General features: G+C 39.3%; 2 protein-coding genes across 2 annotated transcripts in view; both read left to right on the plus strand.

Moving 5' to 3' along the window:
* Positions 1–3,798: 3,798 nt before the first annotated feature.
* The window catches only part of LOC121434654 (zinc finger protein 431-like), a gene marked incomplete at its 3' end in the record, with an annotated part of 37,038 nt that continues 23,773 nt past the window's right edge, over positions 3,799–17,063 (plus strand). The window contains exon 1 of the mRNA XM_041633586.1: positions 3,799–3,894. Coding sequence (XP_041489520.1) covers positions 3,892–3,894 — 3 coding nt within the window. The remainder of the gene's footprint in view (positions 3,895–17,063) is intronic.
* On the plus strand, positions 6,523–6,975 carry LOC121434730 (60S ribosomal protein L27-like). Its single transcript, XM_041633657.1, has one exon. The coding sequence runs from the start codon at positions 6,526–6,528 to the stop codon at positions 6,934–6,936; it is 411 nt and encodes a 136-aa protein (XP_041489591.1). The 5' UTR covers positions 6,523–6,525; the 3' UTR covers positions 6,937–6,975.

Here is a 17,063-nt window from a genome sequence, read left to right on the forward strand (position 1 = left end):
TTGTGATTTGGATGTAGCGCTCTCAGCTCTTTCTTTAGTACCAAGTCTGCGTGCACACAACCATGCTTCCTATTGAAGTGAGAACCCACAAAAGTGTATTTAACAATTTATTCAGGGTTCAAAGGAAAAATAAACTCAGAAATAGAGAACTAGGTAGATGCCACTGTTCTAGATGCTCCTGTCATGTAATTCTCCCAAGAGCTATGATGACCAACAGCCAAGATTGCACCAGCTCTGACTAATAAAGACAGAACATAAACTTCTACTCCCTTTTTTTGGTCACATTTACAGAGAAAAATATACCCATGGTAAGTCATGCCCAATTGTCATAGGTTATCTAAAATATATCTCAGCTTGACTTTGAAAATATACCTAATATAACTACGAGATGGATTATAATTAATGACTACTAATTTATATTTCATGATATTCTAATTAATTGATATAATAACTTTCAAGGCCTACGAATTTGCATTGAATTGTTAAATAAGGTATATAGGTACAATACTTTGATTGAGATTAGAAACAAATATATGTATATATATAATTTTCTAACAAAACAACTGTAAATTTATATCAATATACAAAAATCCATATCAATATAAACTGAGATTACCCAAGCACTACCCAAAAATAGACCATCCAAAGGAAATGCCTAATATTCCAACCATTTTAGATAGGATCATCTGCCAGCACACACTCACCAGGACACCCCTAGGCAAATGTCAACCAATCAGGGGTCCTGAACCTTAGAAACCACTCACCCCCCACCTTTACTACTATAAAAACCAAACTCTAACTCAGCTCAGGGCTCTCCAGTTATTCCAATACACAGGACATGCAGAGAGACCGAGTTTGCAAACTTGCATAAAATGAAGGCTCTTTGCTTTTATATATAGTACTTGATCTCCTTGTTGACTTTTTGAAGACTTTGCAGATTTGGGTATAACATATTTATGTATTTCAGCATACATATTTATCCACACTTAACAAGGATGAAGTTGGAAGGGAATTGTGCCAGGGATGGAATAAAGAGATAAAAAAAGTGATGTATTGTCTATTGATTAACAATTTTTAAAGATTAATTATAAATTGAAAAGAGGGGCTAGATATATGGCTCATCACTGGGTGTTTTCACAAGGACCCTAATTCCATTCCTGGACCCTGCATGCTAGCTCACCATTTGTTCTGATTCAAGTCCCAGGTATCTCATCCCTTCTTCTGCCCTCTGTAGGTACTGTGCATAGGCACATGCAAGCAAAACACTATATAACTAAATGTTTTTTAAGATTAGAAAAAAGAAAGAATGAAATTCTCTACAGTGATGTCCTGACCCTGAGACAGACAGCAAGTCAGGTCTAGTTAAAATGGACTCCTTCTTACCTTGCATGGAAGCAGCTGTGGCCTTCTGTCTTGCCACCCTGCTCAGAGCAAAACCAGCTTTGCTCTGAGAGTAACAGAGATCATCATAACCGTTCATCCAGGAGCACCATAAAGAGGGCTTTTAGGTGACTTTTCCTTGAAGTTTTCTGGTTTTGTGTTCTCTATCTTTTGTGTCTGTGAGATATATGATGTTGGTACAGTTATCTTTTAGATTGATCATCAAGATTGACAATCAACTTTTCACAGTGTCATCTACTTGATTTTCAAGTAAGACCTTATGGTAAAATATGAACATGCCAGAGACATTTCTTTCCATCATTTGTCTAATTTAGATATGTTCCTACAAGACTTCGTGGTAAGAATGTCCCTAAATATCTGTTTTTACATTGTAATCATGTTCACTAGTGGATTTGTTAATTTAGCATGCTTAAGAAAAGGGAGAACATTACATAAGCATGTTCAAACATCCTAAGCAAAATCCCCATTCTTCCTTTGTTGAGGAAAAAAATAACTCCCATGCACTTTGTGCCTCCTGCAAGAATAATTTTTTATCATTTCTTTTGTCTTGGCTGTAGAAATGGCTATTTTTGGTAGTCAAACTGACTACCTCTGGAATTAATTAATACACAAAGAATTAATTATACCTGAGAGAGATTTTACTTAAAGGTTTTGGAATGGGAAAATCCTCCACTAATCTGGATAGTTTGAGATAATAGGACCCACCTTTAGCTGCTTGGTTGCCATGCACACCTTTAACACTGTGACTCAGGAGCAAGAGGTGTGGTACCCTCACCCCTTGTTTCCTAGCAGAATGTTTTCTCAGGAAGATAGTGGCCTTCACCTCTCCCACCTGCAAGATTCCAAGCAGAAGGTCACCTAGGTCAGCCCAGCCAGCCACCTGCTACAGGCTGTTAAAGATGGCCTAACTCAAGGACAGTGGCCTTGCTCTAAGAACAAGAAGAAACTGTCTTAACAGAATGGGAGGGAGCAAATGTCCTTGTTCCCATGCCAAGGCAACATCAAAGATTCTCTTTGTAGTTAAGCCTTTAAAAGCTTACCCCGCAGAGGAGATACAACTCCTCTCTACCTTTCTGTAAGAGGGGTGGAGATGAGTACCAAACATGTTTGTATTATGCTGATTAAACCTTGCTTATCACAGTCTGAACCTATCTGGTGGTCTCTCTCTGGTGGTCATAGTCTGGGCACAACAAGAGTCACTGGTATTTTTCTGAGTTTGAGACCAGTCTGGCCTACCGAATGAGGTCCAAACCTAAACAGAAAAATCCTGTCTTGAAATCACCAAAACAAGAAAATCTGAATCAAACAAGACTATGATCTAGCTTTAACCTTCTCACCTTCTGGTAGGAGCAGTTACATAGAAAGAATATTGAAGTAGAAAAGGCTCTTTTTTGTCAACTTGCTCTGGCTACCAAGCTCATTCCTTTACTAGTACTAGAGACTACTTCTTTGAAATTTTGGTGAATACTTAAAACCAGTTGAGACATCAAGCCTCATGGGCTGAACAACTACTGGATTCTTCACTTGATCTTTGGGAAAAGGCTGAGAAGCAATCTACAGGATTCTTTAATTGTCATTTATAAGTAGCTATTTTTAGACAACCTGAAACACAGCTTGTGAAACTTTTTAATATGCCCACTTTTTACATACATGTTGAGATTCATTCTACCAATCCTGTTCATGTAGAGAATCTTGAATACTGCAGTTCCTTCTAGCTCCATTATTCTCTACATATTCACATTTCCACGAACACTACTCTTTTTTATTATTATTCATTTTCCTGGAGTTTGCTTCAAATTTCAGTAATAAAACCCATAAAGCAATGGAGCCATCATCCAGCCTTCTGATGGGGAAAGACCTGTCATCTTGTTTGAGATCTGGCTCCTGCTTTTCTCTTTTCTGTTGTGTGAATCCCTGTGAAAACCATGTAAAAAGTACCTTCAGTTCATCTGACCTCAGCATAAAGCCACAAAACAAACATCTCCTTTTGTGACCTTAAAACTCTTTAGCTGTTAATATTCTGGGCATTCTTCCCCCTGTGGGACAGGAAATCCCTGCACTCACCTAGCACAGCACAGTGCACTGTACAAGCTAACTGGCCAGGTCGCATTCTGGAGGTAAAAGGGAAAGTTCCTGTGGAGTGCAAGGTTATGAGGGTGTCTGCTTTTATAGCCAGGTGCAAGTGCTATTGAAATGCATATATCGGCCGATCAAGAAAAGATCTGTGGTTGGAGCGGCCCGAAATCTCTGTGCTGTCTCTTTAAGCGCACTTCAGTCCTGTGGGAGGTGTTCTTGTCACTCAGGCCTCACTAGCCAATCAGGCCCTCCAGGTGACCTGCCAGTCAGACGTTGTGCTGGGCTCTTCCGGGCATCCGCATTCAGTCTCGATTTTGCAGAGGAGCTGGCGCCGTTTGTTTTCTGTGTTTTGGTGAAGTTGCTGCTGCAGGGAGTTGATAAACTGAGACGTTTGGCGAACCGAAAAACCACAACATGGTGAGTGGGGAAATGCTGTCTCCAGATGGGGAGGAGCAGAGGGTGAGGTGCGGGAGACAGCATGGTGCGTCCTCCCGAGATCCGCGTGGTAACCTGCCGCCTGATTCTCTGCATTGTGAAGTCCCATGCTGTCCTGTTAATTCCTAGACTTAGGGACAGACCTCTGAATAACTTTGCGCTTTGGGTTTAATCCGCTTAGAGAATTGGGAGCAGGGTGCTGTGTGTACAAACATCTTGTCAACTTCAATATGCCAAAGTCAGGGAAGCCTCGTTTCTTCAGCATCTTCTACATATTGAGCACTTTGCATTTAACCTTTATATAAAATCTCCATTTAAGTTTAACTATGTGGACGGTATCAAGGCATCTCACCTGTTGGGTAGTGCAGCACTTCTAAAATGCAACGTAGAAGAGGAGAATTGCTGATACAAAGGATTCGCCAATGCCTTGGAAATAGTTCAGTCTCCCAAAGTAGAGTTTAGCTGAGGGAGGACTGCCTCTAAATCACCCAAAAGTTAAATGTATTTTAATTAGGGCTGTTAGAGTTTAGGATGCTAGGGTACACATTGTTCAACTGGCTTGTCCAGATATTTGGCTCCAAACCATTACAAAGAATCCACTGCTGATTTAAAACCAGACACCAGGCACATCCCCGTATCTCTATCAAGCCTTTCAAGGAGGCATTACAGTTTGGTACCGTAAGTGTGTGCAGTGATTTCTCAATGAAAGTTATATTAATTCTTTCATTTCTATCCTGTTAGAAAAATAGCTTCTGAGACAAGTGCTCTTATGTTCACTCAGGTGGCCTTGGTCTGTTCTGTCCAGGGCAATGACCTTGCTGTCCTGTATTTTACACTTTAAAAATTCCTACAAAAAATGGCTGTACAATCTCACCGTTTTAAAATTATGCATGTGAGTCATGTAGTTGACTATGCATTGCAGTTGTAGGGAAAGGATTTGCATGTGGAGCATTCCTTCTGTCCTCAGACTACAATAGGAGGAAGAGTTTATTGAAGCTGGTGGAGACACAGTGCAGAAAAGGAGAGGCTGGACTGAGGGTGAAAACTTTTCCCCTTCATAATTAGTTGAGATTAGCTATGTGGAATCAGGTAGTCAACTGTAGATGCTCTATGAATGTCCTGATTGACCATTGTTTGCAGTCCACAGACCAATGCAAAAAGGAATCTGGGAAAGGGACTGACCTTATCTTTAAACCTTTCTCTACAAAGACATTGATCATTAGAAAATACATGAGAAATTTTTAATGTGCTCTAATACAAATCCCTAGTCTCTAGAGTACATGACCATAAAGTCTGTCTCACGTTTTCAAAATAGTTTTTGAGATGACAACTACATCATATTTACATTCTCCTTGCTGCCTCCAAGCCCTAAGATCCCTGGATTGTTTTCTAATTCCTGGTCTGTTCTTCTTTGACAACAGTTACAAAGTAACCACAGTTACACAGTAACAGTAGTTACTTTTGAATGTGACCCGTTTGTCTGCAGGATTTCCCATCTCTGAGGCAATGGGATGACTGCACTGGAAAGTGTGTATGTACTGGAATGTGCACACAGAGGACCCTGTGCTTTGGATGAGGAATAGGATGTGCTCTAGTAGAGTGGGAAAATGTGTACTAAATACAAATTGTCTAAACTGGGGCCCTGTCTGCTGGGCTGGGAAGGCAGCACTGGAAGGATTGTGCTGTCTGAGTCATTTGCTTTCTGATCCTCCTGTAGAGGAGCTGCTAATATTGAGAAGCCCAGCTGGGTGGCCCTAGCTAGTGAGGGATTCTGGGAAGGGTTAGAAATCAAGAGTACTAGTGGCAGACAGTTTGTGAGGTTTTTTTCCATGTTTCCCTTCTGTCTCTGCTGTAGGGAGTGGTAAGGAAGACCATAAGTGATCCCGTAATGGGGCGGGGGGGGGGGGGTTCAGAGCAGGTGTGTTGAAATGTCATTTCTGCTGAGACTTGGAAGTACCATGAGCTAGACTGCAGTTATGTTGGTCCATGTGGTTCATGTAGGCAGTGGCCCTTGTTCTCTGAGCCTCCTTGTATATAGAAATATTGCAGCCCTGGAATGGAAGGAAATGGTGCTGGTTGTATCTCTGTCCAGAGTACACACATGGGCACTGCTTTTGTTGTACAGTGGGAAGAGAGATTAGAAAACTGAAGGTTTAGTTTCTAGAAGTTCTGAATATTGCATTCCAATTTCAGGTTTGTGTTATAAAGATTACAAATTGTTTAGGACCTGGTAGAGCAATAGTAGAGTAGAGTGCTTTTAACATGGTGTTACCACTAGCTGCAATGGTGTGATCCAGTGAAGCTTAGTTCCAGGGGACAAAAGGAGTTTCTGATGTGCAGAGATTTCTCAGGTGTGCAATGTGGTAGACAGGTAGATAGGGCACAATCCACATATTCTGCTCTATGCCATGAAGCAGGAAGCAGATTTTAAATCATTTTAGGTTGTTTTGGGATTGAAAAAGATTAATTCGATTAACACTTCATCAGGCATCTTAAAATATATGCTCAGTTAACAGAAAGGAGGAATTAAGACCACAGAAATAGTTACAGAATAGATTATTAACTTTAAAATGTTTAAATGCGTCTGCTGGGAACCGGCTGATTGCTGTCGAAATGGGCAAGTTCATGAAACCCGGGAAAGTGGTGCTCGTCCTGGCTGGACGCTACTCGGGACGCAAAGCCCTCATCGTGAAGAACATTGATGATGGCACCTCAGACCGCCCTTACAGCCATGCCCTGGTGGCTGGAATTGACCGCTATCCCCGAAAAGTGACGGCTGCCATGGGCAAGAAGAAAGTCGCTAAGAGATCCAAGATCAAGTCCTTTGTGAAGGTTTATAACTACAACCACCTGATGCCCACAACGTACTCTGTGGACATCCCCCTGGACAAAACTGTTGTCAACAAGGATGTCTTTAGGGACCCAGCCCTAAAACGCAAGGCAAGGCGGGAAGCCAAGGTCAAATTTGAGGAACGATACAAGACAGGGAAGAACAAATGGTTTTTCCTGAAGTTTCGCTTTTAGGTATATTTTTGTTTACATCATTAAAAGTTTAAAAAACAAAAAAAAATTTTAAATGCTAGGAAAAAGGAAATAACAGCTGTGGGGAAACATTAGATAATAAAAAAGCCCTGCTAAATTAAATCAGCCTGTATGCTTTAAAGATACATTGCATTCAGAATAAACACCAAGATGTGTATTAAATTGGGGAATAAAGTTATAGAGACCACTTCAATCCTTAAAGATTAGCTTCAAACAAAATATCTCTTGAGTAAAAGAGACAATAGTTCATCAGAGGCATTACCATTCAATCTTAACTAATATGTAAGATTAACAGATGTTTTCCTTTTGATTAAATATAATTTCCAACAATAAATCTTCATAAAGTTAGGATGAAGGCAGAGTTTTGTTTTGTCTTTACAAAAGTATGAAAACATAAAACTAAGGAATCTAAAAACCACTAGACAGCTGGGATATATAAAAAATAACACATCATCCAAATAAAATATCCCTGTCCAAAGGAATAAATTGGCCTAACACTCACTTTTTATAATCATGTTAGTTGTGTTTTCAAGGTGAAACAAAAAGACATTTTTTTCCTTTTTTTTTTTTTTAAGACAGATTCCTCTGTGTTGCTCTGGCTTTTCTGGAACTCATTTTGCAGGATAGGCTGGTCTCTAACTTAGTGAGATATATCTGCTTCTGCTATGAAAGTGCTGGAATTAATGGCATTGACCAGTACAGCCTGGCAAAAATTCATTTTAAATAGACAGATGGTTTTTTTTTTATTTTAAATGTTATTTGCTTTATACTTCCTGTTTATTCAGGTAATATTATATCCTTCTGAGTTCTCTGGTGGAGCTACAGACTCTATAATTGTAATTATGCATGTTAACAAATTAAAAAAAATGAACTAAAAAATGTATAAAGTATACAAGGCTAAAAGACATAGAAAGATTATTTAAGGTTGGTAATACCAGTTAGGATAAAAAGTAATTTATGTACAACACCTTGGGCTTACTAAGATAGGATAGATGATCAAACATTTTCTCTAAATTTACCAAATGCAAATGGATTGGACATTGTTAGTATAATTCTTCCCTGTATATATTATATATAGTTATTGTATTTAGTGTATATAGCTTTACTGTGATAGTTAAACCTTCACTTTTTAATTAGACAAATAGGGAAATGTGTGATATTTTGATTATATTCTGATAATAAAGCTTGCTTAGCATTACAGCAGAGCTAATCACTACCTGACCAAAATTTACCATAGAGGTTTGGAGGACTCTGGACAGATAGGAGTTAGGATTCCTAAGCAGGCCTAAGAGAATATTAGCACTTTACTAACATGGAGAAACTGAAGAGGTGGTAGTCACAATTTGCTGGTTAACTGCTTCTCTGATCTTTCAGTTTCTTACCCTGCTCTCTGACTCCTGATTTCTTATTGTTAAATGTCAATTAGATTAATGCTTCAGCATGGATAGAACTTTCTAAGCCCTTTGGAAATAAAGCCCATATACCTGAGATAGAGCCACAAGATTTGTCATTTGCCCTGCTAAGTTTTCATCTTTCCTTGACCCAATCTTACCTCAGTTTCCCTCATTCCTCTCTTTCATTTGTCTTTTATTTATTCTTCTTTCATCTTGACTGCAGTGTTTCCTCCCACCATTGCTCTCTGTCCCAACCTTCCCCCAAATCTCTCTTCTTTGTTTAACTTTAGAGAAGAGCAGGTCTCTCATACATATCAACCGAATGTGGTGTCTTAATTAGGGTTTCTGTTGTGATGAAACATGATGACCAAAATGCAAGATTGGGAGAAAAGAGATAATTTGGCTTATACTGCCATATTGTTGTTCACTATTAAAGGATGTCATGGTAGGAACTTAAAGTGGGCAGGACCCTGAATAGATTTTTGTATGTTGAACCATCCTTGCATCTGTGAGATGAAGGATGACTTCATCATGGTAGACGATTTTTTTGATGTGTCCTTGGATTTGATTTGCTAGTATTTTATTGAGTATTTTTGCATGTATGTTCATCAGTGAGATGGGTCTGGAATTCTCCTTGTTTGAATCTTTGTGTGGTTTGGTATTAGGGTAACTGTAGCTTCATAAAAAGAGTTTGGCAATCTTACTTCTGTTTCTATTATGTGGAACCCTTTGAGGAGTATAGTTATTACTTCTTGGTTCTGACAGAATTTTGAACTGAAACTGTCTTTCCATGGGCTTTTTTTGGTTGGAAGGCTTTTGATGACTTCTTCTCTTTCCTTGCAGGTTATAAGCTGATTTGAATTGTTCATCTGGTCTTGATTTAATTTTGGAATTTTATTGACTTCAGCCCTCAATTTGATTATTTTCTATTTTCTACTCCTCCTGGCTGAGTCTGCTTCTTTTTGTTCTAGAACTTTCAGGTGTGCTGGTAAGTCACTGGTGTGAGTTTTCTCCACTTTCTTTATGTAGGCACTTAGTGCTGTGAACTTTCATCTTAGCACTGCTTTCATAGTGTCCCATAGATTTGGGTATTCTGTCCCATCATTTTTGTTGAATTCTACAAAGTATTTAATTTCTTTCTTTATTTCTTCCTTGACCTAGGGGTGGTTTAATAGAACACTGTTCAATTTCCATGAGTATTTAGGCTTTCTGTGATTAGTGTTGTTAAATCCTAACTTTAAAACATGGTGATCTGATAAGACACAGGGTTATTCCATTTTTTTTGTGTGTCGAGGTTTGCTTTGTTAACATGTTTGTGGTCCATGTTAGAAACATTATGTGAGGTACTGAGAAGAAATATATTCTTTTGTGTTTGGGTGGAATGTTCTGTAGATGTCTGTTGAGTCCATTTATGTCAAGACATCTGTTAGCTGTCTCATTTCTCTGTTAAGTTTCTGTTTGGATGACCTGCCCACTGGGGAGAGTGGAGTGTTGAAGTCTCCTACTATTCTTGTAAAGCAATTTAAGCTATAGTGATGCTTCTTTTACATGTGTGGGTGTTCTTCTATTTGGGGCATAGATGTTCAGGATTGAGTCTTCATCTTGATGGATTGTTCCTGTTATGGTTATCAAGTGTCCTTCTTCATCTATTCTGATTGTCTTTACTTTGAAGTCTGTTTTGTTCACTATTAGGATACCTATACATGTGTGCTGCTTAGGTCCATTTGATTGGAAAATCTTTTTCCAACACTTTACTCTTTGGCAATGTTTGTCTTTGAGGTTTAGGTGTGTTTCTTTTATAAAGCAAAAGGATGGATCCTGCTTTTGTATCCATTTTCTTAGTCTGTGCCTTTTTATAGGTTAATTGAGTCTATTGATATTAAGAGATGTAAATAACGAGTGATTGCTAGTTCGTGTTATTTTTCATTGGTAGACAGCTATTTTTAAGATGACCTGTACCACAGCTTGTGAGACTTTGTCATAAGCCCAATTTCTACTAAAATGGTGAGTTCATTCTACCTGTCTTGTTCATTTAGTAATGCAGCTGTATATTTTATTCACCAGCCCATGGAGGAAGATGTGCTGGCTAACAGCAGTACTCATAAAGACATTCTTCCTGAATCCATTATTTTCTATGTATTCAAATTTCCATGAACCCTACTCTCTCTAATATTTTTCATTTGCCTGGAATTTGCTCTGAATTTCAGGAATAAACTTGTAAAGCCATGGAGCCATCGCCCAGACTTCTGTTGGGGGAAAGATCTCGGTTAAGATCTGGTTCCTGCTTTTTTCTCATGATTGTCTGAATTCCCTGTGACAACCAGGTAAACTGTATCTTCAGTTCATCTGACCTCAGCATGAAATCACACAACAAACATTTCCTTTTGTAATGTAAAAATTCTCTTTAGTTGTTAATATTCTGGGCTGCCTTCTACCTGTAGGACAGGAAATCACTACACCCACCTAGCACAGTTCACTGTACATGCTAGCTAGCCACGTTGTGTCCTGCAGGAAAAAGGCAAGATTCCTATGGCGTGCAGGATTGTGGCAGTGTCTGCTATTGGAGGCTCGGGCAAGTGTTATTGAAATGCCTATCTTGGCAGATCTAGAAAAGACTTTTGATGGGAGCAGAAAGGAATGGCCAGGAACCACTGTGCTGTCTATTTAAGAAAACTCTAGCCCTTTGGGAAGGTTCATCCCACTCAATCATCACTAGCCAATCAGGCCCTCCAATTGACCTGCCAGTCAGAAGTGGTGCCATTGCTCTTCCTGCAACCCGCCTCCATGTTAGACTTTCCAGAGGAGCTGGCACCAGCCATTTTCTGTGCTGTTGTGCCTTTGCTGCTGCAGGGAGATGATGAACTGAGAGCTATGGCCAGCTGAGGACCCACAACATGGTGAGCGAGGGAATGCTGTCTCCAGATGTGGAGGAGCAGAGGGTGAGGTGTGGGAGACACTAAGGTGCATTCTCCCTGGATATGGGTGGGAACCTGCTGCCAGTTTTCCTGTGTTGTGAAGTTCCATGCAGTCCTTGCTAATTCATGGACCTGTGCGCAGGCTTCTGAATAACTCTGCTCTGTGGGCTTAATTTGCTTAGGGAGTTGGGAGCAGGGAGCTGTGTGTACAAATGTTTTTCTAGTCAATTTCTGCAGGCATGATACATTCATGGAAACCAGTTGGCCAACTTGGAGAAGCCTAGTTTCTCCAGTATCTTCCTGACATTCAGTTGTTTTCATTTAACCTTCGCATATAGTCATTATTAATTATAATTTTTGGAGGTCATCAACAGCTTCTCATGGGTTTGTAGCACTCCACTACCGATGCTTAATACATAGGCTAACAAACGCAGCTAAGGGAGGACTGCATGTAAAACATTCAAAACCTAAGGATGTGTTACCCAGAGCTGTTAGAGATGGAATGCTCGTGTACACATTTTTCAACCAGAATGTTCAGATATTTGACTTCAAACCATTTCAAAGAAGCCATTTAAACTTCTTGGCCCTTCCCCATGTCAAAAAACAGGCCTCTAACAAGCTGTTCAAGGAGGCATTAGAGGGTCACAACTAACCTTAAGGCCTGGTGTACCTTAAAGTTCCCCTTACTTTTTGAGAAAAGCATAGTGCTGTCAGATGGGCAAAATGACATCAGGTGACAAATATTTGAAAAGCAAAATACTGTTTTGGTAAGGACTGACCTGGTCAATGAAGGCTTTCATTTAGGACCTCAGGCAGGGAGAAAGAACATTCTTGGGAGCCTTCCCTAAGGGCCCAATGTACTGATAATAAAACAGAGCTCCTTATTTAAAACCAGGAATATGTTTGGAAGCTCTGGTAATGGTCTGTCGATAAGCCTTTTGTGGAGAAGTTTCTTCGGGTCCTTAGAAACCAACTCTTCCTAGCATATGGAGCTATGATTTTCAGTCCCAAAGCCAACTGTGCATGTAGGAAAGTTCTTGAGATACCCTGTGTTCCCCTTGTGTAGAATTGTTTGACTAGCCTCCTCCTAAATTTTTCCCATTGTGTAATAGTTTCTACTGACTTCATAAAATTCTTCCATTTCTTTCCATTTACTCCCTGGAAGTATACGAGATACAGGAAGCTTTTCTTCTCTCTTTTTTGTTTTGTTTTTGTGTTTTGGGACAGAGTTTCTCTGTAGGACTGACCTGACTATCCTAGACTGTCTTGACTAGTCTAGAACAATCTCTGTAGACCAGGCTTGCTTTAAAGAGATTACTTGGTTCTGCCTCCTGAGTCTTGGGATTAAAGGCCTGTGCCACCATTGTCTGGCAAGATGCTACCCTTCTTAAGAAGCTTACAAAGCATAGGACATATCTTCTCCAAGACCTCCTCACCATAGCTTCTATCCTTTTTACATTTTACTTGTCCTGTCTTTCTCATCCCCTGTGACCTTCACGTCAGAACCCTGTCAGTGAAGAATGCCCTGCTGTCTCAGGTCACCCGTGTACTTAAGAAATTATTCTGAGAATAACTTTGATGTGTAACTCTCCTGTCTGCCTAAATGTCTAGCCTGGCAAGTTGTCTGTTTTTATTTCAATTGTTCAAGTTTAACCTGAAGCCTGAACCTAAAGGACACTCAAGAATAATAGCATATATGGAATTCAAAATTTCTCTTAGTTTGTTCCTCTTTGAGCATTAGCCAGAGATGGATGCATGCCATCATTAAACAGATTTTCCTTTATTAATTCCCTAAGTGAGTGAAGTGGTTTCTCAATGGAAAGGCATATCAGTTCTAGAACAGCTGCATTTCCATCTTGTTAGAAAAACTGTTTCTGAGACAACTTCTGTTATATTGACTTAGGTGGCCTTGGTCTGTTGCTGTCCAGCTCAATGAACTTGCTGTTCTCTATATTACACTTTCAAAATTCTTAAATAAAAAGACTGTTCCACCTCCCAGTTTTAAAATTATGCATTTGAGTCATGTAGTTGACTATGCCATACAGTCACAGGAAAAGGATTTGCATTCCATTCCTTCTGTCTTCAGACCACAATAGGAGAAATAGATTATTGTGTACACTGCAGGGGACACAGCATAGGCAATCAGGTGTTGGTGCCACCGTTATGAAAAAGGACTGGATTGTGGTAGGGGGAGTGATTTTGTAATTTCAAGTATGGTTTATTTTAATTAATGCCATGTTGATGTATAGAGAGCAGATGGTTAGTGTTGAACACTTTGGGAAGGTTATCATGAGCCAGTGAACATTGAATTTGCAATTAGGAAACAATCCTATGAAGATATGAATAATCTTACTTGGCACAGTTATGTCAGTTCAGAGTTTTGGGAAACAGGCCACTTATTGTAACTCTACTTGTCAGATTATATATCTCAGCAGCCATCATATGCATAGGAGCAACATCAATCTATCTCTTATTAATGATGTCCTCTCTCTTAGGGAAGGGCCTACTCTTTTTTCACAGTCAATATGGCAAAGTTTTTATTTAATCTTAAAAGTGTAATTTTTTTATCACTTTCAAAATTACTTATTGAAATCATTTTCAAATATTTAATTTCAGTGTATTGCTGCTGTTATCTCTATTTGTTTCTGTTCTCCAATGTTTCTAAGTCATTAATAGTTTCATTTCATTTCTCTCATGATGTTGACAGTTGATTTCTGTGTAGAGCAATGTCTCCTATAGTTTAGGCTTGCCTCATGCTACGCAACTGAGATTCATTTTGAACACCCAATCCTGCCTCTGCTGCCCAGTGCTGGGAAAACAAACCTGCAACTTCTTCCAGGTTTGGCCTTGGCTAACAATGAGAGAGAAAAATAGAACAGTTATTGAGTGTCTGCTGATCTTTCTGGATTTTATTGGGGACTAAGAAGAAGAGGGGCCTGTGCAAGGTTTGAGCTCATTGACCAACTGTGAAGCTGTGGAGACACAGTGCAGAAGGGAGAGGATGGATGGAGGGCGAGAGCTTACCTCCTTCAACAGTAGTTGAGATTACCTATGTGGAATCAGGCAGTCTGTAGGCCCATATTTCTGTATGGCACAAGAGCCATAAGCCTGGTCTGAGGTGGTCATGAACTCTGCAGACTCGTGACTCCATTCCAGTCTTGTTAGGGAATCTATGTTGGACCCACATGGCCTTCAACAACAGTCCATTGTAGATGTGGTATGATTATCCTGATTGACCATTGCATGCCATGCACAAACCAGGGCAATCAAGAATCTGGGTAAGTTACAGACTTATCGTTAAACCTAATTGCAATATTTATAGTAGCTCATCTAAAACAGAAGATCTGGGTAAAATGTTTTGGTCCTGCCGAACAGAACTGTTACTTTTCTGGATTAAGATGTTCATCTTTAGAGAAAATATATAAAGGGACATCTTTAATGGGCTCTAATACAAATCCCTAGTCTTTTGAGCACATGGCCAAAAAGTCTGTTTCAACTTTTCAAAATGATTTTTGTGATGAAACCTGTATCATTTTCACATTCTCTTTGTTCCCTCCAAGCCCTAACATGAACCCAATTGTTTTCTAATTCCTGCTCTGTTTTTCTTTAACAACAGTTACAAAGTAACAACAGTTACATAGCAACAGTATTTACGTTATGAATGTGACCTGTGTTTGTCTGCAGGATTTCCCATCTCTGAGGCAATGGGATGGCTGCACTGGAATGGGAGTGTGTAATGGAATGTGCACACAAAGGACCCTGTACTTTGGATGAGGAAGAGGATGTGCTCTAGGAGAGTGGAATAATGTGTGCTAAATACAAAGAGAACTAGGGACTGTCTGTTGGGCTGGTAGGGTAGAACTGAAAAAACTGTGCTTTCTGAGTCATTTACTCTCTAGTCATCTTGTAGAGGAACTGCTAATATCCTGAGGTCCAGCTAGGTGACCATAGTCAATTAGGGATTCTGGGAAGGGTTAGCATTCAGGAGTAGTAGTGGCAGGTTAGTGGGTTTTTTCCACGTTTCTCTTCTGCCTCTGTTGTAGGAAGACAACAAGCTATACCATGTTGAATGAAAGGTGTTCAGAGCAGGTCTGTTGAACCGTCATTTCTGCTGTGACTTAGATGGATCATGAGACAGACTGTAGTCATGTTAGTCCATGTCATTCATGGTGGCAGGGGCCCTTGTTCTCTGAGCCTCCTTTTGTAGAGATTTACAGGGTAAAGGGAGACTCTGGAGCCCTGGAAATGAAGAATATGATGCAGGTTGTATCACTCTCCAGAGTATCCACATGGGCACTGTTTTGTTGTGTGGTGGGAAGGGAGATTAGAAAACTGAATGTCTAGATACCAGAAGTTTTGAATATCTAATCCTAATTTCAGGTTTGTGTTATAAAGGTTTTTAATATTTTGGTACCTGGTAGGAAAATGATGATATTAAACTTCTTACAGCAATACATGTTTTGAAGGCTTTTAACATGATGTTGCTGCTTGCCATAATGATATAATACAGTGAAGCTTGGTTCCAGAAGACAAAAGGAATTTCTGATGTGCAGAGACTTCTCAGGTTTGCATCATGCTAGACAGGTAGGTAGGGCACAATCCACATCTCCTGCCATATTCCATGTAGCAGGAATCCATTTTAAATCATTTTATGTTTGTTTTGGGATTGGTCATCAGTGGGGCTGCCTTTCCCAGAAACCAGATGAAAGCATGATGGGCAGGAGAGCCATTGAAAGAAATCTCCTCCATTTGAAAGACAGCATCTGTATCATGAGGCTTCTTTTTTTGAAGACATCAGTAGCTTGTGGTGTCAGAAATAACAGTTTAAGGATCACTTTGAAAAAACTTTGTGAAAGTTGTGAAGTTTGTGATTATTTAATTTCTGTTCACTTATTATCAAAGGTAACTGGGTAACATTGGTCAAGTTCACATTTTTCCATACCTAAGTTTTCCTTGGTCTTTTGATTTAAACTTGACAATATTTCACTGCTTTTGTTTTTGTTGCTCTCCAACCCTATTATTCTATCACAAATTTTGTACAAGTTCTTGATTGATGAGCATTTGTGGAAAATAAAGGAGTCACATTATATAAATCTGTTTTTTTTCTGTAATGTATGACTGTAATTTAACTACATTATTAATTTTCTTTAAAATGGTATACCTTCACCAGTTTTATTCAGAAAGTCTCTTATGTGATCAGTTTCTTAAGTTTTGTTTTTTGGTGTAGTTACTGTGGAGAGACTCAATTTTTTTTTTATCTTAGATGCCTGCCTCTTTCCACTTACTGGCATTTCTGGGTGTTCCAGTTGTTGCTATCTTCATATTTGAGTCTTTGCTACTAAAATGTTTGTATGATCAATACATAATCCCCTTGAACGTTCTTTGTGTTTCCACTGTGGATGTAGCTTTGTATTCAGATTTCCTGTTGTAAATTGTTGGACAAAGTTACTGGATTCCATTCATTTAATTGTGGAAATTTACCAGACACAAAATCTTAATTTTGATACATCATTTTCTTATGGATCATTTCTTTATTTCTTTATGATTTGTTTTTCTTGTTTTTATTAATCTTAGATAGACTTGTGTCTTGGCAAGTGGCTCAGCACATATTCTTTCTGTGGATGACCTGAGTTCAGATAGTTAATTCAAGCTGGAAGGTTAATAAATCTCTGCTATTCCCAATCCAGCAGATCTGACAACCTGCTTTTCTGTATGTCACCTGTATACATATGTAAGACATTGTCTCTCATACACAAACATACAAAAGAAATAGCAGTAACCTTGTTTTCAAAAGGGCTTG

Source organism: Microtus oregoni, unplaced genomic scaffold (genome assembly GCF_018167655.1).
Source record: "Microtus oregoni isolate MIOR12 unplaced genomic scaffold, Mior012 000044F_ref0000062, whole genome shotgun sequence".
Lineage (NCBI taxonomy): Eukaryota > Metazoa > Chordata > Mammalia > Rodentia > Cricetidae > Microtus > Microtus oregoni.